This window comes from Daktulosphaira vitifoliae, unplaced genomic scaffold (assembly GCF_025091365.1).
Source record: "Daktulosphaira vitifoliae isolate Bord-2020 unplaced genomic scaffold, ASM2509136v1 Scaffold_1, whole genome shotgun sequence".
NCBI lineage: Eukaryota > Metazoa > Arthropoda > Insecta > Hemiptera > Phylloxeridae > Daktulosphaira > Daktulosphaira vitifoliae.
The window spans coordinates 45,805,015-45,831,762 of record NW_026099572.1 but is presented as its reverse complement, the minus strand read 5'-3'; the positions used below and the strand labels follow the sequence as shown (position 1 = coordinate 45,831,762).

The window sequence follows — 26,748 nt, the reverse complement described above, 5'->3', positions numbered from 1 at the left end:
GGGGCCCGAGCGTCACCGCCGAGGTCACGTACTATGGCGGCGCTCCATCTATGGTGGGCGGCGGGGTGGAGGAACAGTGGCACGTCATCCACCGCGAACGTCGCCGTCCCTAAACCGTATCCCCACCACCACCGCGACTGACAACAATACCAGTTTGTACGTTGGGCCCACGGGTTTTTGAGCGCGCGCAAGATTTACCCGCCACCGCCGCCGCCTATCCATCGGTCTCTCGCCGTACAACCGACGCGCACATGCGCGTGCGTGTTTACTACTATATGCGGTTCGTCGTCGTCGTCGTCGTCGTCGTATACACGCGCTGGTAATGATCATAAAAAAAAAAAATACATTTAAACGTACGAGAAAAGAAAAAGAGAAATATAATAATAACAATAAAATCCTAACAGCCATGTGCTCCGTTTGTGTTTGTGTGCGTGTACGTTACAGACGTTAAGGCCCGTTCTAGATTTTACTATTATTATTATTATTGTTGTTATTTTGTTTTTTTTATTATTCGAGTTTGGTCTCGGATTGTTTTATTATGCATTCGAAAATGCATTTTACTCTTCTCGGTTTTGCTAATTGAACTCTGTATTCAATTTCGAATCGAGACGGTTACATTTGTGTTGGCAATGCGATCATTGCACCTTTATATAAACAAACAACACGCTATGAATAGACACATTCACGGTGAAATTTACGACACACTGAATGGTCTCTACGCATTATTTATATCGACTAGTGCATTTTCAATGATTGCACATGTATCGCTGCGTTTAGTGTTGTCCGATTATTTTCACAAAACGGTTTCCGGTTTGAAAAACGGCATTTACCACCTTCAAACCGCTGAAATGCATTACACGTAAAACAATATTGCGCGTTACCGTCGATAGGCTAAGTGTGATCGACTATTTTGTGTGGCGCTTATTTAGATAAGACTGTAACAATAGCGCGTTTTATACAATAATAAACAATCGCCAACGCCACCTCAAACAATAATAGTAGTAAACGCGTGTATGATGTTTTTATATGAACGACTTATTGTATTATAAAAAAAAATTACTATACGACGACGACGACCGCCGAGTAATGCGAATCCCGAACGCGCGGCACACGATATGAAGAATACTTGATTATTACATATAAGTAATGCTCGGACGGGGGTATTGTACTCTGGCCGAAGGATTGCAGCCGCTTCGGTGTGCGCGTAAGGGTTACGGCCCCTGCACCAGAGAAATCGGGTTGATGTGCCATACCTCTTCGTTCTGTGCGGATGATTACCGGGAGGAAGCGTCCAAGGATTTCCACGGATGACCTACGGCGGCCACCAACGCGGCGTGGAGAAAATAATATTATAGAAATCTCTCCCCCGCCGCCGTCACCACTAGCCGACGGTAATAATTGATGTGATGTTCTTCTTTCCGCCGCGTACAGTATGAGAATGTTTCAGTTATGATGGAAGAACACAATTAAAAGATTATGCCCCGGCCACCCTTTTCACGGTTCACAATGATTATAATACATTTGAAAACGCCGGTTCGTAGTGATTTATATACGCGCCCTTCGTGTACTCCAAATGTTTGGTATTGAATTTAAATATCCAGAAATCTAGTCTTGAGGATTTCTTCTAATTGATAAATTACATTTCAATATTAAACAGACAAAACTCGTTTGTGACCAACGGTTAACAAAGGACGCCATCGCCTACGCGTTTTGTTCAATTTTCCGCCTACCACTGATCTTACACCCTAGCAGACTTTTCCTAATTTGGTAAGACGGCGCAATTCGTGGGTCGATGTTGTACTCCTTCCATTCCACTCTTTGTGGTCAGTCTACTCGACATAAGCACATTTCACTACTCGCCACAGACAAAACAGTGTAAATGTTATTATTGACAATAACACAAAGTACGCGCCACTTGTATCTGATGCTGGTTAAAGCTGCTAAAGCTCGAAGAGGGCTGATATTCGACCAACAGCAATGGGAACACGACGATGCGCTAGAAGAATCCAGAAAAATCGGTCTAGAGATGCTTTTACTCAAGCAGCAGCTATGGGATTTTCATTTTCTCTCTGGTGTGCCGGTCGAAGATGGACAAATACTCTGGACTGTTGCGACCAACGCGGACGACAAATGTCCCATTCAATCGCCTTTGACTAGTAGTAATTAAACGTCGTCGATAACCTCTCAACTAAGAAATAGTAAAACAGTAATATGTTGTTTACGGAATATTTTGGTTATCTCTGTGGGATGTTTCTTACGAACTAATCCTTTCATTGTATTTTGACCTAATTTCTAAAATAATCATAATAAAAAATTATTGCATTGTATATAATCAGTTGTATTAACCTTGTGGTGCACAAGCCGCTTGTGCGGTACTTTGTAATTAAAACACAACATAGATAAATTATATTAGGTGATTATGGTGCGTGGGCAAGTTCTTACAACTCACTTTGTAATCTTCGAACACTCGTTATGCATATTTTGTTATTTAAATAATTAACACGGTGACAGTATAACGTAACGACGTGGTATTATTATTTACTGAATGGTACAAAGACAATTTCAATGAGGCAATATTTGTTTTTAGTTATTCAACATATATATATACATATCGGGATTATTAGAATTTCAATCACTACCGAGCAGATTTTCTTTGGACAGGAAACATTAAAAAAATAATTGTAATAACGCCCTTATAATAATTAAACAATCCGTGTTTCCATTTTTTTCTCACATTACATACCTCATGCATAAAAACATGAGTCACGGTCCGGCAATCGCAGTCGGTGTTTCCTATTTATTTTCCCAGACAATCGTTTAGGTGATTTTTGTTTTGTTTAGATGTTTAGTAGCTGTAACAACTAGAACATTGCATAAAATAATTTGTACAAACTAAAAAAAAAGCTTTATGGAAGCGGTTTTGTCATCCGAATCACTACGTGTAAACAACTGCATGCTATTCTTCAGTGTTTGAACACAATGTACTATCTATCCCTGTAACTAACACATGACCATATAGCGTACCTGTAGAAAAAAACCCATTCTATTCATTGAACGGAAATCCGGTCTTATGATTTTCGGCCATTTAGTAGTCCACGCGCAACGATCAGTGATGTTAATTGCAATACTGTACGTGATAAATAACTTGTTGAATTTTGGTTTCAATAAAAAGTGAATACAATTCGAATTGATGAAGTTCAAAGATTTGATGAGCTACAATTACGTGTTTATTTATTTTTTTAATTACAGGTAGAATTCCTTAATTAAAAAAAAAAAATGTAATAATATTAAATAAAAGTAAAATAATAACTTAATTAGGTATTTTCTGGTAGACGAGTATGATTAACCGTGTCGTTTTTTTTTTCAATTTATATTAAAGGCTATTTGTCGTCTATTTTTATGTCATAAAACTCGCCGAACCGAAAAGATGACATTTTAAATAGATCAGACGAAAGATTGTAGGATTCCCTTGTACTTAATGTTTTACTGTACAGAGATTGAGTAAGGTCGTATTGTCACGTTGGTTTGACTTCAGTAATTGGTCGTTAAAATTCCCAGCAAGCACAACGCGTTTGCAGTGACGAAGTCGTGAAGCCGCATATAAGTACAATACATATTAACTACAGAAGAAGGAAAGAGTCGAAGGACGCAAGTGGGAAGTAGCTATGTAATTGTTGTAAAAATATATAAAAAGACGTTTTAACGCCATAGTCACGAAATTTTACTTTGCGTTACGGTTACGACGAGGTCCGAGGAATTCATTAATCCTAAAATAACGAGAACAAAGTGCTTTGCATTCCCACGGTGGTTACACTTATTAGTGTGTACTTTTTTAAGTGTCGCATTGTCAAACACAAGGTGTATCTTTTGGAAGTGTCGACGGGGCGCATGCAGTGTGGTTATTTTATAATGTGCCCATAGGCGACATAATGAGTCCACCATGACATTATTATAATGTAATATCCCACGAAAATAAACGGCCGGTTCGCAGCCCTGTTAAATGTAATTTAATGTTTTATTGTACTGAAATACTAAACGGTTTTTTTAAATGACGAAATACATAAGAATGTAAGAACAGCGTGTCTTTAGCATTCTCATTTTTGAACTCTCTTGGTCAAACTGTTAGACAAATTTACTCAGTTGGACTCGATTTTTTTAATGCAATAAATAAACGTTATCCGTACACACGTCTGCAGTCGATAAATTATTGAGAGTAGCGTTTTAATAATCATTAAAATAACAAGTTATGATGTATGTATATTTTTTGATATGTAATCAGTAATAATAAAAAGTTGAACGCGGAAGACCTACATTTCAATCGCTGCGTATAAGAGTTGCAATGTGTTTGTATAATTCTAATAAAAAAAGCTAATGAATTTTTACTATTACACAAAGATAAAAGCGTTGCATTTTAATGCCACTGTTGATAATTTATTATTATTATTATTGTACACATGTATGCAACTGATAGGAGCGCACATTAGAAATCAAAGTGCATCTGTACACGACACAAATAAAACATGTGTGGCAGTACAACACGTTTAATTTATTCGTCGGTGCCAAGTTTGTTGTTGAACCATCTCTTAATTGAGTTATTCAAAAAAAAAGGACAATTATTATTCATTTGTGATCTTATGCATTGTTCATCGGTGCATTATTAGAGGTCGCGAGCCCGATGTCCGAGTGTGGATTGTTCGAGCACAATGATTGCTATTGGGATCCTCGAGGGTTACTCAATACGTGTAATGTGTGCGTGTGTAGCATAAACACTCGCAGGTGTCCTTACAAAGGGCTGCCGGAGACCGTGTCTAATTACCGTCGAAAATGTCCGTGTCCCATACGCAGCTCGACATTTGTGTCAAGGGTTAAAATCTTGAATGCCCGTTAATGAACTGTACACACGCTGGACTTGCCACGAGGGGAGGGTCAGCGTTGCAGATTTATTTTCTTCGTTTATTTAGCCAACAAAGCGCACAGGGGACAAAATTCAGTGTAGTCATCGCTTTTGCTCTAATCGAATGGCATTATGCAAACATGGACGGTCACAAAGGGGGGCAGTAAAATTTAGCCCCTCTTGAATTTTTTATCGGTCAATTCTCATATGTATTCTCAGAGTATTATGAGATTTTGTTTGATTAAAAGATAATAAAATTTTATTATTATTAAATTATGAATGCCAGGAATTAAGAGAATTATTTTTTATGGAACGCGGAAGTTTGGTTTTAATTAATTAAATTTATAGTGATACTTCATTTTACGACTCAAAACTATAATGAGATATTTTGTTTATAGTTATATTTTTCTGTGAGGCCAATAGGCGCATATTAAAATAAGACTCTCTTAGGATGCCAATGGTATTTTCACCCTACCCTAAAAAACACTATACGTGTACATGAACAGCGTACATAATTTTTTTTAATTGTTCGAAAAGCTAATTCGTTAACTGCGAGAGCTAATCTCCTTCATGTTGAGCCTATAGTTAGGCCTCCACGCACGGTTCCCTAGCCGAGGACTCGGGTCACTCCCCTAATACGGCGTGACTGTTGAGCGGATACCAAACATTTAAAAAAATTATTTGCCCCTCCATGAAAAATGTCTCTTGTGTGCAAGAGTAACATTACACGGCGCCCGCAGAAAAGGTATCGGTGGACGATTCCCCAGCTGAGAATCCGAAAGTAGGGGTACAGCATTTCACGTTTTGTGCAGGAAAAACACTCGTCTGTCGTAGACAGGGCCGAGTGTTGTGACCGAAAGCGCGTTGAGTCGACTAATTAAACACGGATTTATATTTTTTCCCTTCTGGTAAATGTATTTCGGTGCTTAACGCGTCTCAAGTGCTCCTGAAACTGAACACATGGCCGGGTTTAAAAATATAATTACACATCTCTAGGCGGGGTTCGGTTTAAAAGGGGAGCTGCTGGCTGCAGTGTCAAAAGGTGGTTGTCGTTAAAATGGTCCGACAGCCTCTTTTTAAAATGTCGAGATAACTGTTGTTCGTAGACGATATCCGTTAACACTACAAAGAGTGTAAACAAAGCACACTTAGATCAAGTATTGACTAATATTTGCCACACGGTCCATGTTTAAACTGCTACTTCGTGACATAGATTACTGTGCGAGTACGTGTTTTATCTTCAAGTCGGTAGCGTTCGCAATATTTACATGTTAAAAAAAATGTTTTTAAAAATACTCCGGATGACGTACTGTTGTCATCCATCAAAACTACTATGTTACTGTCAACCCTAAATGGAGTTATCTCCAATCATAGATTCAAATGATTAGTCTTCCTGTATTAAATGTATAAATATATTTATTTGATATTTCATAACGTATGATTACATCTCTTGGTATTACGCATACATATTGTACATAAAATCAGTTCTAAGAAACTAGAAATAGATAACAAGTAATATCTCGGTTAACTTGTGTTCTTCTACGTGCAAGTTATAAAAAACGCAAACTATAGATTATTTATGCTATTAAACATAAAAACTATTGAATACAATTTTATCGTTCATGTAACGCGATTGATTCAACTTTTAACCTTAAGTTGTTTGAAACCGTCTATTGGCAGAAAAAGCGTTTTTTGCTGATTTATATTTGTTAAAATTTCTTATTTAATATTTAACGTTTTTGAACGTACAATAAAAATCATAACAAACTAAAACATAAAGAATAATTTTGAAGGTTTCAGCTTTCGGTTTTACTCATAATCTAATCTTAGACGTTTTGTAATATGATGCCCGCGGGCCCACCAGGACATCAGCTCAGTCCCTGCCGATTTTTGATACTCTTCATTGTGTTTCATTTAATATAACTGAAAAATCTAAACATATCACACGCCAATAATGCGCCTACTTTTAGTATATTAAATCATTCAAAATTCGTTAATTTTTAAGTGATTGCTATTTAAAAAAAAGAACCTGCAGGTGGCCATTTGACTTCATCCCCTATTCCGGAAAATGATTTCTGTACTCTTTTCAACTCCGGAAGTAAAGCCTGCGAAAACAAAACGATTTTAAATATAAAAATAACATCAAAATCCGTTCGACGATTACTCTTTTTAAAATTTAACAAACTTAATATTTAATCATTTTACAATAACTGTAAAATTTTGAAATGTTTAAAAACGTCAGTAATGAATGAAACATNAAGCCTGCGAAAACCAAACGATTTTAAATTTAAAAATAACATCAAAATCCGTTCGACGATTACTCTTTTTAAAGTTTAACAAACTTAATATTTAATCATTTTACAATAACTGTAAAATTTTGAAATGTTTAAAAACGTCAGTAATGAATGAAACATACGTAATCAGATAATGTAATGTTAAATTATTTTTTTTAAGTACTACGTGTATTGTTAGCTTTTTTACAAATACACATAGAACAAGTCGGATCAAAATGATTATGATATGAACAGATGGATATGCTGTTTATCAAACTGCCAAACCTTCGACCAATTGTCCAGTGGCGTAATTCAAACATGACGTGAATTATTATTATCAATCGGCATATTTTTTTAGAATGTGTCAGAACGGGTAAAATCATATCGAGATAAAAAAAGTACAATGTTGTCCGACCTGACCGGGTGGCGCATGCGGCCGTGACGTGCCGATGTTTTGTACAACAATGTTGTCGTTCCGTACAATCAGCCGAGTAACATAATATATTATGCAAAAAGGGGTAAATCTTCTATTGTCACTGTGGGGGGACTTGCCGAGATTGCTATTGTAGTAATAATATTATTATTATTATTATTATTGTGAGTTATTCAACACTATGGCGCGTGTTGAGCGAATCAAGTATTTAAATATGAATTCGTTTCAACGTCAGTTGTGCTTTTAAATGTACAGGTAGAGGAAAATATCTTGTTACGTACAGAGGCAACGATAAATCTATGCTAATTTCAATACAAAACAACCAATCGATTTGGTCCAATTACACTATCAAATTACCTAATCCTATAAAATTATTCATACATTACATTGTACGATTTTTTCTTCGTACTAACGGTGGAAAATAAGCAGCGAAAAAGCGAACGGATTTGCATTTTTTAAGTGCACAAGAGCAGCTGAACTGTTAAAACTCAATTTACAAATTTCAACTTGAAACTACATCAAAAGCCACGTGAAAGCCTACACTTTGAATAAACTCCTTTTGTTATTCTCGTTTATTAATTCCTTGGAATCGTATTCTGAATACATTTTTAGACTGTATTCCTATATTTGTATAATTGTTGACTTTTGTTTACCGAAATCAATATAACACTTTAATAAAGTGTCTTTAAAGTGCAGTTTATTCAGAATTACTAATAGAAGCATCGTATATTTTCGTTATAATAATGTTGTAAAACAGAAGGTGGGCAAATATCGGAAGTCCATTGTTTAGAACAGTAGTATAAAGGGCAAATTAGTAAGTACCGGGTAAGTGCTCGAATCAATGAACTGCATCGTTAGAACAACTATACAACTGATTATTTATGGCCAGTAACATGGAAACCGAATTTAGTGTGTTAACTATGCATGCATTTGTTATGAACAAATCAATTTTTAAACCACTACAATCATTTTTAAATTATTTTTTATAATCGCACATATCCTCGTCAACTCCCCTGCGGCGCTCCTTTTTACTACCGCTGCCTCGAGTAAAAAAACATCTGTGTGTTTGCGGTGCGTTATAACTTTTCTAATTTTAAACTAGCGCATAAAACAGCTTCGAACTGTCGCAGCTGCTCCGGAGCGAATCCGAGGTGGCCTACACCTTTCGCTGTAATCTTTTTATGATAATCCATAGCGCTGTAAATACCAACGTGCATCCTGTAATTAATAAATTTATGATCGTCTTATATAATTACAATTTTATCGCCGATCATAATACTCGACTAGTATTATAGTATTATTATTAGACTTAGGCTAGTTTTGTTTACACAAAAAAAGCAATTATTGTTGCCGCTCTAGCGTTATCAATAGATAAATATTGTGTGTAATATATTATATTAACTATATATTTTGGAAGTAATGGTCTATTTTACACGAATCGAGTGACTTTTTCGCGCCCAGGAGGCAGCGTGGGGTTCAAAAGCGCTCAAAATTAAAATAACTGCGTATTAAAGATAAATTTTGAACAAAGGGTAGTAAAAAATGACCACGTGTAAAACCCTACCCCGAGCACTCCACTGTCGGTCACGACAAATCATTATCTACCGGTAAAACCAGTGATTGGACCTTTGCGTGCGGGAGAGTTTTATCGAATGCGTACAACGGGTAGTCGCTATTGCCGTTGAAACGCGCCGGACAAAAGTGATTTAAACGAGCGTCGATGTTATTGCGCGGGACGGTAGTAACACACGTCTCGTGGTGCACTATGTAATTTCCACGGAAAATTGTGGTTGAAACCCATTTCGCCAGGGCTGTTCTTGGTGCGGGACGAACGAACCGTATAAATAACGATACGGACCGCTGATCTTCGGTGGCAGATGCGTTATACTGGTTGCGGGCGTACATCTCTAGAAATTATACGTATACGTTTTTTTCGGAACAACAGATGCGATGCTCTCGTTAAGATAACGAAACCGTATAGATCGGCATCACGATAAGGTATTCATATTTCATCGGTGCGTTGCTGCGCGAGCTTGTCATTGCACCCGATCGGTCCATCGGATAACCCTAAACGCGGACGTCTATTCAAAACGCACAGAGATCTGTCTTTCAATGTGTCCACCCGTACGGTGCTGAGACTGATCGACATATAAACGTGTCATCGGACAATAAAAACGATATTGAATAACGCGCAACGGTTCTTATTAAATTTGTATGAGACACCCGTCGCGTCCTTTGTGTATATTTGGACAGAGTGCACGACCAGTTTGTAAAGACATTTTTCTCCGGTTAATAAATGAGCTTGATTATTATAATATTCAAGATTTATCGACACGGCAATGTGATGAATTAATGTCACGCTTTGGAGGAGTCAGTAGCCGTCTCTGTTATTTTATCGAATGAAAAATAATCCGTTCCCATGTCAACCGGAATATCGTACGACGACCTATCCCCTGTGTACGCACCGAACGTTGGTTGATGTTATTCACAGCATCCAATGAAGATAACGTTGACGGTTTTCACATGGCTGGAATTACCCAAACTCGACAGTGTGCCATCGAACGAATAATTAATCAAAACGCGCGTGCATAATTGATGAATCATCAACGTGTCCCCCAACGTATCGAGCGGTTCATAAACATGTTGATAAGTAACAATGCTTTGTATCGCTTCAGAAGTGTGTCAGCTGTAAAAAGAAATTCGAGTCCCGCAAGAATAATTGTGATTGAAGAATCGTTTAATCGCAGCTAGTCACCATACCTCGTCCACATGTGGACAATTAAAAATGTGACCGCTGATATCATTTGTATTCAACGAGGTGGTTATGACGGCAAGCTCGTGTTTCACGCGGAGACGGTCGATTCTATTTTGTTGAGGTGTCGTACGTCTCGTGAGTTGTTCATAGTGTGTACACTATTCGAAATTGCTCTCGTGATAAATTCCTCGGCGTCTGTGAGGGTAAAAATAAAAGTTTTAGGCATCTCGACGCGCGCGTGTACGAAGTGTAACGCGAGTCGTTAAAGCGTTACTGATGGGATTTTAAAAATAGGCACCTTCTGTCGTTATAATATGCAAACTACTCGGACAGCACCATATGGCAACACATTTTTCCGTGAGCACAAGTACGACGTTCTGCAAGACTTGACGGATTAGCATTTATTTTTTGCTATAGGCTACGAATTGCGGTGGTCCGTTCACAGCTCAAAGGCGCTTGTTTGTTTATTATATTTTTTATGCGGGACGCGCGCTACTTCCGTGACTTGACCAGAACGCGTATCATCATCATGATAATGATGTTTGCCAAATAAATTGACCAAATGTCGACAACGCGATGATTATGCAAGATACGTGCCGGTCTAAAAAATATTTCGTGTTCATTGGAGGCACGAGACACAAAAACAGCAGTGCGCGTCGGAGGCGGCACACGCTCGTTCCATTAAAGACGATCCCCCTTTCNAGACGAGTTTTGGCACACGCTCGTTCCATTAAAGACGATCCCCCTTTCGATTACTCAAATTTCCAGCCCATTAACATAATATTATTATTTATATACAAACGGATTTTTTTTGATGTCAACGCTGTGCCGTATGGGGTTCACACTCGGGAGACAAAACGCGTCCAACACACGATGTCTTCTCGTCCAGTGTTTGTGTTTATGTTATTTTTTCGCCCGTATACGAAAATCCAGGTGTATATCACAGTAATACATGCACCGTTGATTAAAAACAAAAAAAGATTCGCTATTGTTTTCGTATCTTTACACGCCACACGCGAGTCGCCTTCCCCTCCGCTTCTTTACGATCTTTCAAATTACCTGTGTAATCGGCCCAGGTGCGCGTTCCCCGTGTACCCTGCGACCGCAATCGGCAAACGTTACTATCAGCTGTCAATCATAATCCCGATAATACCAATAATTATTTTTATGACTACACGGGCGTCTAACAAAGCGTTTTATTGTTCCACTCTCGGCCGGCCACGTGTACACGAGTTAATAACCCCATGAGCCCGGGGAGAACTTATACCCTTTCAAGTTGCCTGCGAAGGGGTGTCACAAAAGAATTGTACCCCCGCAAACGACTATCTGGTCAATTATTAATTATTGTTTTTTTTTCTCCTGTAAAACACAATAATGCTATACCCGTATGATTTTCAATTTTTTTTTTTTATGACCACGTCGGAAGTAAACGCCCAAAAAAACACCGCAGCTGGACTTGGTAGTCTCCAGCTCACTACCGCGTCAATCTGGTCGATTTGGACAAAACAATTTAATAATAATAATAATAATAGCAGTATTGATGTTTGAAATGATATTACACGTTATGGTTTTAAATTGTAATACACTCTTTTGTTTGCTGCTGTTTAGCTGCTCCATATCAGCTATTGTTAACAATATTGTTTTGTGGTTTCCGGTAAATTACACCTTGACTCAGTTGTTTTACAGTATAACCAACGAATGGTAGTTTGAAATAAAACATAAAGATTTGATTTAACCCTTTAAACGTTACTCGGTCTGAAGCAGCCGGATTAAATACAACATTGTACTCGAAATGTATAAATTATGTGGTCTAAACTGGGCGTAATAAATGAAAAAGGGATTACCTTACAGGACCTACCATATTATTATACTTAGATTATACATTATACCTAACATCCAAATGTCATGATGTAAGTATTAAATTTATAACACTGTAATTTCAGTTTGCATGACTCGTGTCATATGATAAAATGAAAAAAGCATCTGAGTTACATAATATTCGTTATTAATTATATTGAAAGTCTTTTTATTTGAGTTTATTGCACAATATAAGGATAACAGTTAAATCTGTAAGTAATTGCACGAACATTTAAGAACCAATACGTCTCGAGAATGACTCGATTGCTTGTTTATGTAATTAAGACATACGAAAAATCGAGTATTTCTTAAATAGCTCTGTATGTCAAGTTTAATATTTATAATTTTAGTACATTTCTCTAAATTAAGTGGTGTCGGACCTTATTATAATGAATGTTATTATAAAGAAAAAGATATATCTCAACCGGCCTCTTAAAAATATGAACCTAAGACGTAATAACGTAAATGTCGGGGATTTAGATACAATTTAAAAGGAGTGGTACAACATTTTTTTATGCGTAGATCACTAAAATACGCCATGATCAATATTTTTGAGATATGTTTTGTGTCTTTTTCTGGAAATATTTTTCCAAAGCATTTTATAATCTGGTTATTATCGTTATAATATTTGTAACGATAACCGATACCAATAAACTATCAGAGCGGATTACAATATTCATAATTATAGAATCATGTTTATTTAAGATTATGAGGACCCGTTGAAATTATTTTGTCTAATTATTCATGTTTAAATCATAAATTTTTTAATAGTTAAAAAATGATTTTTGTTAGTAATAACATTTATTTTGATCAAATTGTATCATTGAGCGCGTACCAATATTTTTTACTCTAGTACTCGATCATAAGTAATAAATAAGACTAAGAATTATATGTACTTATAAATTTTGTTATCATTCTGAACAAACCGTTAGCCAGTATAAATGTTTAATAATTGACTTGAAACTCAGTAACGTGTTGTTATCTACGTTATAGTTTAGAGAAGATTAGGGGCGTTTATCCCATTCTAAAACGAAAATTAATTCAACAATACTACATAATCCTATGAAAAAGTTTTACAAACTTGACATCCTTTAAAGTACATACATACTAGTCTTAGTAATAAATATACATACAGAGTTCTATTAAGAATATTACATGCATCGAACAATATTAATTACGTATTCACGTGGTCCGAGATGGTACAAACCTATATAAATTAATGTTTTTTTTTCATTTTTTAATTAAAACAAACAATTTAAACTATACAGTGTATAAAAAAAGGTTATCAAGTACCCGGCATCTCATTGTTTCATTTTAATTATTTTATTGGTTTGAATCCTTATATATTTAATATCCTATTTAATATTTAATATTTATAAATATTAATATCCTTTTTTTATCATATTGAATCTTTACTCTTTACACGAGTAATACGAAAAGTTTACATATTAATAATAATTTTTTCTTAATAAATAAGACAAATATAGATGAACCACTACCGATTTGCTTGTAAATAAATAATATATCTTTCATATACCATTATTCACATTTATTGTTTTAATAATATTGATAGTAAAATTTATAAAACAATATTGCCTAACACATAGTGGCGTATCTTTTATTTTTATATCACCCGAATCTTGTCAAAATTATATAGTTTTCAAGTTTTAAGGAAGTTTGAACAAGTTCTAACATTAAAACGTCTATTTTAGTTAATCACTAGACAATGTATTCTGCTTTAATTTTCGCACAGAATAAATTTTTTCACCTAGTTTAAATATAATAAGAAATTTGTATCCCTTCTTCGAGAAAATTAAATAAGAGGCTTTTATTACCTAATAGTTTTTATAAATTGCCCATCTACAAAAAAAAAAAAAACGACTCTTTATTAACCTTATAAATTATAATAAGTGAAAAATAATTTTTAATGCTCTTAAAAATAATTAATGTTTTATAAATGTAGAAAATTATTAGCGGGAATATCTATGAAACCTAAACATTTTTGCATTACTCTCCTTTTACATATATGTTAAAGAACATAATAAACACTTCATATGCACATAGTGGCGCTGCTATGGTTTCATTTTGGGGAGAGTACAAATAAGAAAACTTTTCACTATCCCTTTATACAAAAAAAACCATGTAAACAATTTTGTTTTGCGAGTGATCTATCCTCATCATCCTATACGCCACTGATTTGACATACTATTGTAATATAAAATAATAAATCATATCATTTTCTTGTTGTCAAAATGTATTAAAGAAGTCAACTAAATATTGTTAAATTATTTTGGCTGATTATTTTTTTTTACAAAATATGTAGATATAGATTAAATATTTCAGATTCTTTATGTAGTTAAACCACCAAAGAGACCTCAAGATTTTTTTAGTCAAAAATGTATTGCTTATGTCAAATCTGTGTAACCGGCTCTCTCTTGAACACAATTATGGGTATATGGAAGTGAATAATTCATGTTTTATTGTTTTGTTTGATTTTCGTTTTTTGGCTGGTTCTAAAGGACATCCAGTCCATCTTTTTTTCTTCGCCAAGCAATTAATATTATTTTATTTAATATGGTTACTTATTTAGAATGGTTTTTTACAGTATTTATACTTTATAAATAATTTTTTTAATTTAATAATTTGGTAGTATCATGTTGAGTAAATCGCCATATATTGGTGTTACAAACCAATGGCTGTAGGAAATAAGTATGAATTAATATTTACATATATTTTATAAAGCGGGAGAAATTGAATTTAGATCCTCAAAAAAATATGTTTTAGTTACGTTAATTGTGTTGTAGCTTTATGTAACAAAATAGTAGATATTAAATTCTTAAAAAAAAAACATATATAACCCCCATAGATGACTTAGAACAAAAAAGTATAAAATAAAAATAGTATCTAATTTTAATTTTTAAAAATTATATAAATTTAAAATATAAAAACTATAATTGAACCTTTGAATAGAGATACAGGGAAATACAGGAGAACATCTTGATTTCTTTGTGCCTACCTAAATTTCTGTTATTGTTCTTTATAATATGAAATGTTGAAATAAAGTAATAATTATATTTATTGGTTAATTTTAAACAATAAAAAGGAATAGGCGAATTTGAGATCTTTCGCTTTTAAACAATTAAAATAAATCTGACGTCACAAATATGAGTCGTCCAGTTGCAAAAGGACGTATGTCCTAACAATCAAAGTTTTCACAATCGATGAAAAACTGATATTTTCTCTAATATTTTATAAATCACTGACATTTTTTTAACAAGACCTCCAAAATAATATAATATATTTATTTTATGAATTATAGAAATCGTGGATAAATAGTTTTTTAAATAATTTATGTTTTAATTTGGACATACTCTTTTTTGAAACTAAAATACGGACTTACTCACTTTTGAAATAAAAAAACTAAATTTTTGAACTCTTTGACTATTTATTTTCTATTTTGGTGTTTTATAGCTTTAAAACACTTTTTTTAACTATACAAAATAATAACGTAACAATCAAAATAACATTTAAACTTTTTTTTGCAATATAAAATAAAAAAGTGACAATCAAAATATCTTTTTAATTATGTTAGAAAATAATAATGTAACAGTAAAATAATATATTTTTTTATTTAATCAAATTCTGCGTTTTCTTCATTTATATCTCCAAAATCTGATTCATAATCTTGTTCGTTATTTTCTTCATTATCCATATTAATTACAGTCTTATAGTATTCGAGATCTGGTAAATTTCTCCAGTCACATCCAAAATGCTTCTTTAGTAAATTGTCTACATCAGTCTTTTTTGCTGTTTTTATATTTTGAACACCTTTATTTAATACGTTAAGCTTCATTGATGTTAAAGTTTTTCCACGTTTACACAAGCCTCTTTCCTGGCCAACATTTAAATAGTAATGTGGCTCTCCTCTGACTAGAACATTATTTTGTTTGGATTTTGATAATAGTATTCGTTTGGTAGGTGCGAATTTAAAATGCCAATTTGCAGGTGGTTTTAAAATGTTTAGACACGATGACTTCCAATCATAGACTTTACAAACATTTGTAGAAGAAACGTTGATGACTGTGCCAACTGTTTCAAAAATTTTTAAGTAATCATTAATGCTTGTCATGCATGCAATTTTTTTAAATTGTTTTTCTAAACGTCCAAATATACGGTCTGGTGGAATAAATGAATGACCCACTATAGGATAAAAATAATTAACATTTTTGATGTGGGAAGGACATTCCTGTAAGAATTTCGAAAGCATGAACAACATAACTTGATTTTTATTCTGCCCTCCACATCCATCAGAAAACAGTCGAATAGTGTGTATATTCATTAAATTTGTGTTTTTTAAACAATGATAAACAAAGGATGCGATTTCATTTGATCCTTTTTTATAGTCTGTTTCTAACCATAAATACATAAACGTATTTTCTTTTAATTGTTTTGATTTTGATGTACCTTGGCAAACCGTAAAATTATATAAGTACAATTGTCTGGAATAGTAGGCACTTTGATCGGGAACTTTGGGTAACACTAAGTTTTTTTGACAGTCAAATGAAAATGTTATCTCTCCATCATTTTCATTTTGTAATAATTTATAGAATGCATCAGCCTTTTTTTTATGAACTTCCAGTTTGGTGCTTAATTCTCTTTTTTCGATTAAACATCGAGTTACTTTGATTTTTTGTGTTAATGAGATACATAAAGAACAACAATCTGTTGCTGGAGACCCGAACCCAATATTGAAATCCGTACAAAAAATTGAGCGAAAAAAATCATATTTTACGTCTTGTCCCGGTGTAGTATCATTGAAAACTTTATACAACGAGGAAATTGACATTTCACTGGGCAAATACTGTCGATTGGTATTTTTTTCACGACAGTAATGGGATTCGATAGGTTTAAGTTTTAAAATGAATGCCTTCACCATTTCCCTTTGGATTTCATATTTTGGCGCCGGTCTTTGTCCACCTCGATTTTCTTTCGGAGATTGGCCAGTCTTAAAATAATTTTTACATACAAAATCTACTCTTTTTTTAGAAATTCTAAAAATATCTGTAAATGCTTTTTTACAAACTAATACATTTTCACGGCCACCATTTGCATTAAGTTTTGGCATAAAATATTTTATAGATACCTGTTTTTCGAAACAATCCTTACGTGAACGATTTCTGTGTATGGGACTGATAACAACAAACCTCAAAATTATTTCGTCTTGCTTAATTTTGTCCGGTAAATCATAGAACATTTGGTGAGCTCGTCTCAAGTCTTGCATAGTTAAGGTTTTACATTGGTATTGCCGTTGGTTTGAATTGTTATGTTCACATTTAGGGCGAGTTGGAAATCCAGTAGATGAATGTCTAAAATTGAAATTATTAGATACTACTATTTGTATATTACATAAAATATTAAACGTAGTAAATAAAATAAAAACAATGATTTACCTTCGTCGTTTTTCCTTTTCTCGTTTCCATTGAGATGGAACTGCAGTCTTTTTCCTTGCATTCCCGGGTGTTGCAATTGAAATTATATTATTGTTTTGCATTGAGTTATTTAATGAAACTATTACTATTACGCGCGAGGTAATATTATTATCATGAAATCCTTCCAGATTACCGTATCAAAATGTTATCACAAGTATTTTAAACCAATATGTTTCTATATAATATTAAACCATAAACTGAGCTAAAACCATTTTTATATTAATTTTACTTAAAAATGGTTGAATGAATCGATGAACAAAGTACCTGTACTAACTTTTGTAATTGTGTGCTTGAACACATGGAACCAATGGATAGGGATTTACTCCGTTTTGCAGCTGTACTATAATTACTCGGGACATACTACTTTTTGGTATCACAATACCAATGGACTTACCCTGTTTTGCAACTGTATTCAATTTTTAAATTAAAAATTAAGTAGGAAATAACGTGTTTTGAAACTTGAGAATTTGTACAAGAAATCAATGATGGACAAATAAAAAGAAAATGGTAAAATATCGATTTTGGTTGAAATTGGACTTACGCACTTTTGCAACTGGACGACTCATATGTAAATTCTTTGAAAACTATAAAATTTGCATATTTCCCCAAGTTAGAGATAAAATTAAAAAGTTGTTTCAATAATATAAAAAGCCTATTAATGGATCTAAATAGATTAACTGAATTAAATAAGTAAGTTGTATCTTCATGTTAACATTATTATTCATATATTCTTAAGTACTAATACGACTAAAAATTTCTTTAACTACTAATGAAATTTCAGAATCTTCTCGAGTAGAATAGCAATTTTCTGTATCCAAACCCCAAGTATATTCTTTATTTTATAGCAATAGACAATAATATTGTACTCTACTGAACGAGACAAATAAATATCTTATTTTCTAATCATTTTTACTACTTTTTTTAGTAAAAAAAGTCGTTAAAAAAGTCTATTACATGAATATGTTATGTAGTAATGACTAATAACAATGTATGTAATAAAATTTTAAGGACAGAGATGAGTGATAATGAAAAACGAGTATTGTCATCGCTAAGTAACCTTGAAAACGAGTTGCATCAAAAACATTTGTAAATGCATGATGTCCTTTCACTTTCGTGTGTTCAAAAATTGTCAATCATGAACATAATAATTGAATTACAAATAAATTCATATTGTTACTAGAAAATTAGTTACGATAAATTATCCCATGAACGTTGACTAATATCTCAGCTACGCATAGACTACACAGGGAGTTACGAGAAATCAACCGGTTTTCCCGCCCAAACTGGTTGGTGGTAACACTGATGTTGTTCTAGCGTAAGTGGCATCAGCGGTGGTGGTTGTGTCTGTGTAACGTTTGACTCCGCCCATTGTAAAACGACTTGTGGCGCGGGCTCGTACGACCGTTACAACGATTGATTTTTCAAATTTTAAAATTGCCAATGCACTTGCAGCCGTGTCGGCCCGTCCCATCATCTGCCGACCGTTCGCGTTTATTTTTCTGAGCACTTTAAGGTTAACTTTAAGTTCATATAATTAATATATTTTCATCGACTGTTGTTTTTCGGTATTTCTGAGTCTTAACAATGGTTCTATCAGACGTCAACAACTTGGGCGGTGCAAAAAAATCAGCAGCCGAACGTTGGCTACGACAGCGCAACGGGCAACGAGCGTCAGCGGCCCGTTGCATATTCGGCCCGCCCGAGAAACGAGCTCATCTTATGGTAATAATGCGAAACGAGACTGAAATGGAACGGAAACGAATAGAGTTTGCGTCAAGATACGAACCTGTTGGCCTGTCAACCTCCGAACTTCGCTCGTTTTACGACGGACTTCTCAGATCTCCATCACATAATATAATAGGTAAGATTTTAATTTTCTAGTAAGTTGAAGTATACGAGTCAGTGGGTTTTGAATAAATGCGTCAAGTCTAAGGGAAAAATATTTGGATTTTAAAAATTATTAAAAAAATTAGTCATATTGTAAATGGGCGGAAAACTTTATGAATACTTAGCCATTTCATAAATTTCATAATTCATGATGGTGTAGGAAGCCCGCCATTTTAGCTCGGAACGTATACGTTAAATCTGTGTCGACTTGTTAGCGTCGAAATTTTGATTGCTTTGCACATTATTATCGCCTAGTTAATATTTTTTGTAATACCTTTCGACACTACTATATGAAGTAGAAATGTTTGTGTTTTATTTGAGTGGTGTAGTTAATATCACACGTGTTATTGCAAGGAACCGAAACATTGACACCTGTTAATTATTATTTGTCGTTTGTTATTATTATTCGGATATGATATAATGTAGGAGTCATCATTTATATAAGTTACTGGTTAAAATGTTTTCGAGTGTAGAAATCTTATTAGTAACAAGGGGTATTTTTATAATTATTGGGTACACGTATTTGTTTATTTCGAAATATGATTTGTCTATTAGATGAGTCTAGTGATAAGCCGGTGTGTAACGTTCGAATTTCAAATAAAAAAATGGTAGTTGATAACGCGATGAATGCAGGTAATTGAGCATTATATTTTCCCGCCAAAACATTGCACACTGTTACTTGTGCAATGCCCATTTTAGTAAAGCGAATATAAGATGTTGACCATTGATAGTTTCTATCATAATAATTATTATTTTTTATTTGAATTCTAAAAAATTTATAGACACCGAGTTTTTTTTGCATTGTGCATTAATTCAGATTTATGTACCAAACGATACATAGATTTTATTATTTGTTGAGCTATGTTGTGGTTTTGTTATTAATAGTAATAGTCAATTACAACCGTACAGAACATAAATAACGCTAACGTAGGTAAAAGATTCGAGCAAAAAATTCTGGTCACATCATCATAACAAGTGTTAGTGAACATTTTTATGGTTGACAATGGTTTGTTGTGTTCGGAGTCCAACTACCAGACTATAGAAATAGTGTAGGCATCTGTACGTCAACATACAGCATATTACTTAGTATTAAGTAATAGTTGCGCGTTTACGAATTCAAACGTCGTAAAACCATAATTTAAAAGTAATTCAAGGTTCTAGTAAGGCGGAGACAACCGGCGGCGGGGAGTTTGATAGCAACAGCCAAAAAATTGGCGGGAAGTCTATCGGCAATGAGCACGCGTCGTTAAATTTGAGCCTGTTAGAAAAAAAATTATACAAACGAGTTTTAACATAGTACGTATACGCACACAGTTACCAAGATACCTGTGTTAATATTAATTATGGAATTTTTATTTCAAGGCCATAGTTGCACTGTCGTAAACTAGCAATGGCTACTGTGTACGAGGTGTTTATGTGCTGTTGATGCTGTATACGTTTAGCACGGGTAAATAAAATTGGCGGGAAAAGTGTATATCATACACCGGCAGTTTCAATAAACAGACATTTTTATTTTATTGTTCATGCTTTTAACCTTTTTGAACAGTCTTATTATTTAACAAAGATACAAGGAAAAAAACTGGTTCCGCTTATTCAGTAAAAGGAAAAAAAATGACTTAATCCGTTCTAGATTTCACTCCGACAGTTTCTCGAATATTCTGTTTTTCTGGCAAGAAGGACAATATGACTCAGAAGTAAATTTATCCAGTCATAGCTTCTAAACAAAATTTCTATGTTTTTTATTACACAAATTTACATTGTGACTCGTCATTAAATTTCTGCGTTAAAATATAATAACACGTGTTCTCGATTAACTGTATTAAAATAGTATTTTTCATTTAATATGGCAAAAATTTTATGTGGAAGAAATATATTTTTCATAGTATCAGTAACCCATTAGCGATTATTTTATAGATAATTCAGTTACATTATTGCCAAGGTTGCGTTAACGAGTTTTACGAATTTTAAGTCGTGTCTAACAATTTTGTGTAAAAATAATGTTACTAAAGCTAAAATGATGAATCTTATTTTCGTGTTGTGACTTCGTACACTGTTTTGGCGACTAATCATTAATCGATATTTAATTTATTCCAATAAACGCGTGGTGACTTATTGTGGGTTTTATCCACTGATCAACAACATATAAATATTGAATACTATAAGATAACCTTCTTGCAAATCATTAATTTAGTAAACCTGTTGAGACTTTCGTCGCGTCATTTCGATAAAACGATTGCGCCTATCGAAAAGGCTATTAAATTGATGAAATAATGGTCAATACTTAAAATTAGAGTGGTCATTAATTTTAACACCAAACAAATCTATGGTTATTTTCAATCAGTGTGTTGTTTGCTGTGCTAAAAAGACAAAAGGTCATCTAAAGGTCTAGGTTACGTATTCATCTGTATTATCGTGTGCGTCGTATACTATTTGTATTGCCGTCAGTTGGATTAATATTATTAAATATTATTTTGTTTCTTTTTTTTTTTGGTCCAGATTTCCTCGACTAGCATGTCCGATCCTCATTGTATTTTTAATGTATTTTAACATTTTTTTTTTTTTGCCTATAATAAATTCAATTGAATATTGGGTATAGGATCCTCGTGTACGCACAGAAAACATGAAAATGTGATCTTTTATCCAGCACGGGAAAACCATAATGGATTTTGTTCGCACAATGGCCAAATTCTGTTCCTACCTGTTGTCTGGGACAAAAGAACACGTGAAAAATGTAAACACGTCTCTCTGTACTTTATTTCTCGGCGATTTCGGTCGGTGGAAGAAAAAAAATTGCAGATGGTAAACGACGGCCGGCCAACAGGTGGTTAATTTGCAGTAGAAACTGCACAGCTGCTGGCTGCAGACGAGGAACATTAACCGGGTTGATTTTTTTCTCCGTGTCTTTTACTTTCATCCCACGCATTTCCTGCGGATGTGTTGCTATATACACGTGAGACACGTCATTGGTCATCTTTTGAAGCGTGTCGTTAATTTATGTGAGTACACTATGTACAGTAGTATTTCAATAATTTAAATTTGGTTAGGAAGATAGATAACTTCATAAAAAAATCTGAAACCACTTGCCATTAATCTGAATTTTACAATTTTTTCTATTTAGTTAAGGATTGTATAAGTCATTTATAGTTTTATTTCATAAAAATGTAAACACTATGTATTAGCGGCAAAAATGGTTATTAATATTATTAACAGTTGAATTATTATGTAAAACTTTTCTATTTATGAATTATTTATAATTTTTTTCAAATATTTATCAAAAAATATAGGTAGATTAAGTAGATTAGCCTAGAAATATGCCGGTTTTTTGGTTGTTTTCTTTGAAGTATGACTACATAAATAGTAGTACTACAAGCATATTAGTTACAAGGCATATAAGAGGCCATGTCTTTGATTAGTGTAGAATAACAACGATAAACTTTGACATACCTAGTACGATGGTTACATAAAAAAGACGTGTACAATAATCATTATAATGCGTAGTATACAAATTGTAGTAAAATGTACATCCAAGCAACTTGAAACTTATTCGACACACAATCTTTTTATAAAAGATTGTTTTTTATAGTTATACTTGGGTCTGGAAGTATTCACTCTTAAATAATTGCTGGCTCTAACAAATAGCTTATCTAAAGGAAACTTATTTTTCTTTGTGTCATGCTAATATATTTAATTTAATACTAATTATACTTTGTGTAATACTGAACCATTTTAAGGTACATTACTTAGCGTTATGAACAAATTATATTACTATGGTATGTATGTACCGAATGCAAGTAGCTAAAGGGCTAAGCTATTCCAATCGGATGCTAAACCATAATAATAGGTAGAAAATCAACTAAACAGAAATTAAATTTTTTTTCAATTAGCCTTTCCCATTGAAATATCTTGAGTACGCCATTGGTTTGAATGTTATACAATCAACAAAAAAAGCATATTGTCTTATTTTATTTGTTTAAGCGTGTTAGAATAGTTATAAGTATGCGACATAAATTTAACTTTGAGCTTTAGTCAAAATATAACTTTAGTAAATTATTGCAAATAATGTATAATTAAAATAAATTAAAAAGTAATGTGAATTTTTTTTCAGATAACCTTAAGCATAAAAAATTGGACCAGCAGCACAAGATTTGTAATAAATCCGAAAACGATGGGAGAAATCAAAAATGAATTTACTCTTAGAAGAGGAGCCAAAACATGTCTTGTCGTAAAGATCTCTCGCCTAACCTTTATGTTTTAAGATTTTTTTATTATCTTCTAAATCTATCTAATATTATCATCTCATCTACTTTATAAAAAATCTATGGTTTGGGAAAATTGGGCTATTTTATACATTTCTTTTTTACTTTTAAATTTGCATTAGGTTATACATTTTTGTAAATAGTCGGGACAAATTGATTAACTATTACGTTGAATTGGTTATATATGACGACAGTTATAGTGTATAACTGGACTTTATGATAATATTAAACAAAATAGAACAACGACGTTGTTGCTAATCTAATATTCTTAAAAACACCGTAATAATCAGTAGCATTGCCGAGATAACAGAGGTCAATAAAACTATCAAACAACGCATTTATTATTAATATACTATATAACCTAGTAGTAGTATAAAAAATACTTTGCTTTATCTTCTTTAACTGGGATATTGAATTTTGAGTTTTTTTTTTTCACATTTAAAATGTTTTCCCTGTTGTAAAATATTTATCACGACAGATACTCATGATAATGGCTACAACATTGTAGCTATTTCAAAAAATATATATGCAATATATATGCTAGTCTAATAATTTGTTACGGAGAGAAAAAATATTTATGCGTTATTTAAGTATAAATAAGTAAATTTATAAGTTGAAAAAATATTTATTATATATTATTGAAACTAAACAAAGAAATCAATGATTTCATATTAGGGTTATACAATACGAGTATTTGAAACTTGTGTGTACTTCTTAAAGGTCTAAAATTAAAAAGGCATTTATGTATTATCAATCACTATTATTGTATTTTAATTATTATTTTATTTTTAACATCATAAATATGTCAGATTTTAAATTGTTAAAAACTTTAAAAAATGATGATTTTTGACAATATATTTTTTGTGTATTTTTTATTACCAATATTTTGGTGTTTTTATTTTATTTATAAGAATTTTTGTCCATAAAAAATAATTAGGTTAGTTTTAATATAATTATTAAAATATTTTTTTAAAGAAAATTAATGCTGGTTGCTCAAATAAAATTAATTGAAAAAAATCAATAATAGTTAAAAAAAAAAAAAATAACTAAGATATAAAGTAGAAAGTAGTAAATTGAATCAAAAAATTAAAAATTGTTACAATTTTTTTTTTGTATAAAAATTATTTAAAATGATCTAGTTTAAGGTATTTTAAAATTTAAGTTTTAACTTATTGTTTAAATATTTTAAAGCTGTTTTGTAATTTATAATAAATTGATACTAATGATTTTTATAGGCTCTACTTTTATAAATAAAACTAAATTTAATTTTGTGTTGTATAAATTTATCCAATGTAATGAACGAGTAACTCTTGAATTCTATTATGCTTAGTGACCTTTCCATCTTATATGATAATATGTTTAATTATTAGTCATCAAATAGTACTGTTGTTTTTTTATCATAAAAGAGGGTGATTATCTAAATATATATTTATAATGTTGAATTCAATTATATTCAGTTGTTTTTATATTAAACCAAACAAAAGAAAACCATTTGGGGGTTTGATAGTAATTCATTACGATGAGTAACTACGAGCAGAATAGTTTTTTAATTAAATTAAAGATCTAACAATTTATCACCTAAAAGTCTGTGACATGTGTCTTGATCGTACGATGTCGCCCATAATTTAGGCGTTATTGTATATTAAATAAAATGCTTAAAAGAAAATTGTATCCTTAATAATTGTTTTTATGACTTTTTGCAGAGTTGAGTTCCAGAATTTTTATTGCTCCTGATTGGTTCGGCGTGACAATAATAATACTATTTAATGTTGAGTTGAAAACAATTTTTTTTTTTATATATAATAATTTTATGAAAATATAAAAAAATATTTTCCCACTGTATCAATCAATGAATAAGTTACCTTATTGAAAAAAATATTGAATTCAAAACTGATTGTGTTTGTATCTTATTAAAATTTTCTCTCGTTCTCATAGTCACGGGAGGGCTGAGAGGTGCTTCAATTATAAAATTAGCCTCGCATAATTTTAGAAATATTATACATAAGATTATAAAAAAAATCTGTAGTACAGTAGGTTTCAGCACAGTGTGGACGTGGCATAGTTGGAACAAGTATAGATGATATCCAACTAGTTGTAAGAACCACTTCGATGGATATCTGTATATAGTGTTAAATTTTAAGAAATTGGTGGATTATTTCAAAAACAACATAAACTTCTATTTCCTAAATTTATCCTTATTGGTAGTTTTTCGATTTAGAAGTATAATACATGAATAAATATTTATTGTAGTAATTAAATTAAATATGAAATTGATAATCAATAATTAATATTATAATTTTTATGGAGAAATTACAAAAAATAATAAAGTAATTGTATATTTCAGTACTTTAATGACGAACGTGTATAAAAATTGGAGAGCTTTTGCAATACTTTTCAAAAAAATTAAGTATATTACATAAGCTTAAGATATATTTAAAGGTGTCGGAATTTCCGGAACATTTTTAAAAGTTTAATTTTTTTGCAAAAGTTGCTAAATCCCCTATGTGGTCAGGTAGAGGGTTCGATTTTTAAAAAATGTATACCAAATGAAAGAAATACCTAAGAATTTTTCAAAAAGTCATGGTAGGTTTGAGAAAAAAAAGTCAAAATTTACCGATTTTAAAAATAAAAATTTTTTTTGTGACTTCTCCATTTAAAGGATACAAGTGAAAATTTTTTTTAAGTTTCAAGGGCAATGTTTTCAAATAGTTACGATTTGTGATCTTATGACATACCGTCAAAAGAAATCGGTCCGGTGAGAGCTGAAAAAAGTGGCGGCAGACTTAAAAAAAAACACACTCGGTAAAATTATTACTTTTCAGCTTCGAATCGAAGCTAGAAAAAATTTGTGCGTGTAAGGGGGTTGAATAACTTATCGTCCAAATATTTTGTTGAAATTACGCC

General features: G+C 32.6%; 2 protein-coding genes across 2 annotated transcripts; one reads left to right on the top strand and one right to left on the bottom strand.

Annotated features, from left to right (window-relative positions):
- Nucleotides 1-15,380: 15,380 nt before the first annotated feature.
- Nucleotides 15,381-18,628, bottom strand: LOC126906002 (uncharacterized). Its single transcript, XM_050686229.1, has 2 exons — nucleotides 17,663-18,628; nucleotides 15,381-17,578 (listed from the first exon to the last, which is right to left on the bottom strand). Exons 1-2 carry the CDS (start codon nucleotides 17,761-17,763, stop codon nucleotides 15,844-15,846), a joined length of 1,836 nt encoding a protein of 611 aa, XP_050542186.1. The 5' UTR covers nucleotides 17,764-18,628; the 3' UTR covers nucleotides 15,381-15,843.
- Nucleotides 18,629-19,042: 414 nt separating this feature from the next.
- LOC126906014 (uncharacterized) lies at nucleotides 19,043-24,890 on the top strand. The gene is made up of 2 exons (XM_050686233.1): nucleotides 19,043-19,562; nucleotides 23,694-24,890. The coding sequence occupies exons 1-2, from the start codon at nucleotides 19,286-19,288 to the stop codon at nucleotides 23,771-23,773; spliced, it is 357 nt and encodes a 118-aa protein (XP_050542190.1). The 5' UTR covers nucleotides 19,043-19,285; the 3' UTR covers nucleotides 23,774-24,890.
- Nucleotides 24,891-26,748: the final 1,858 nt, after the last annotated feature.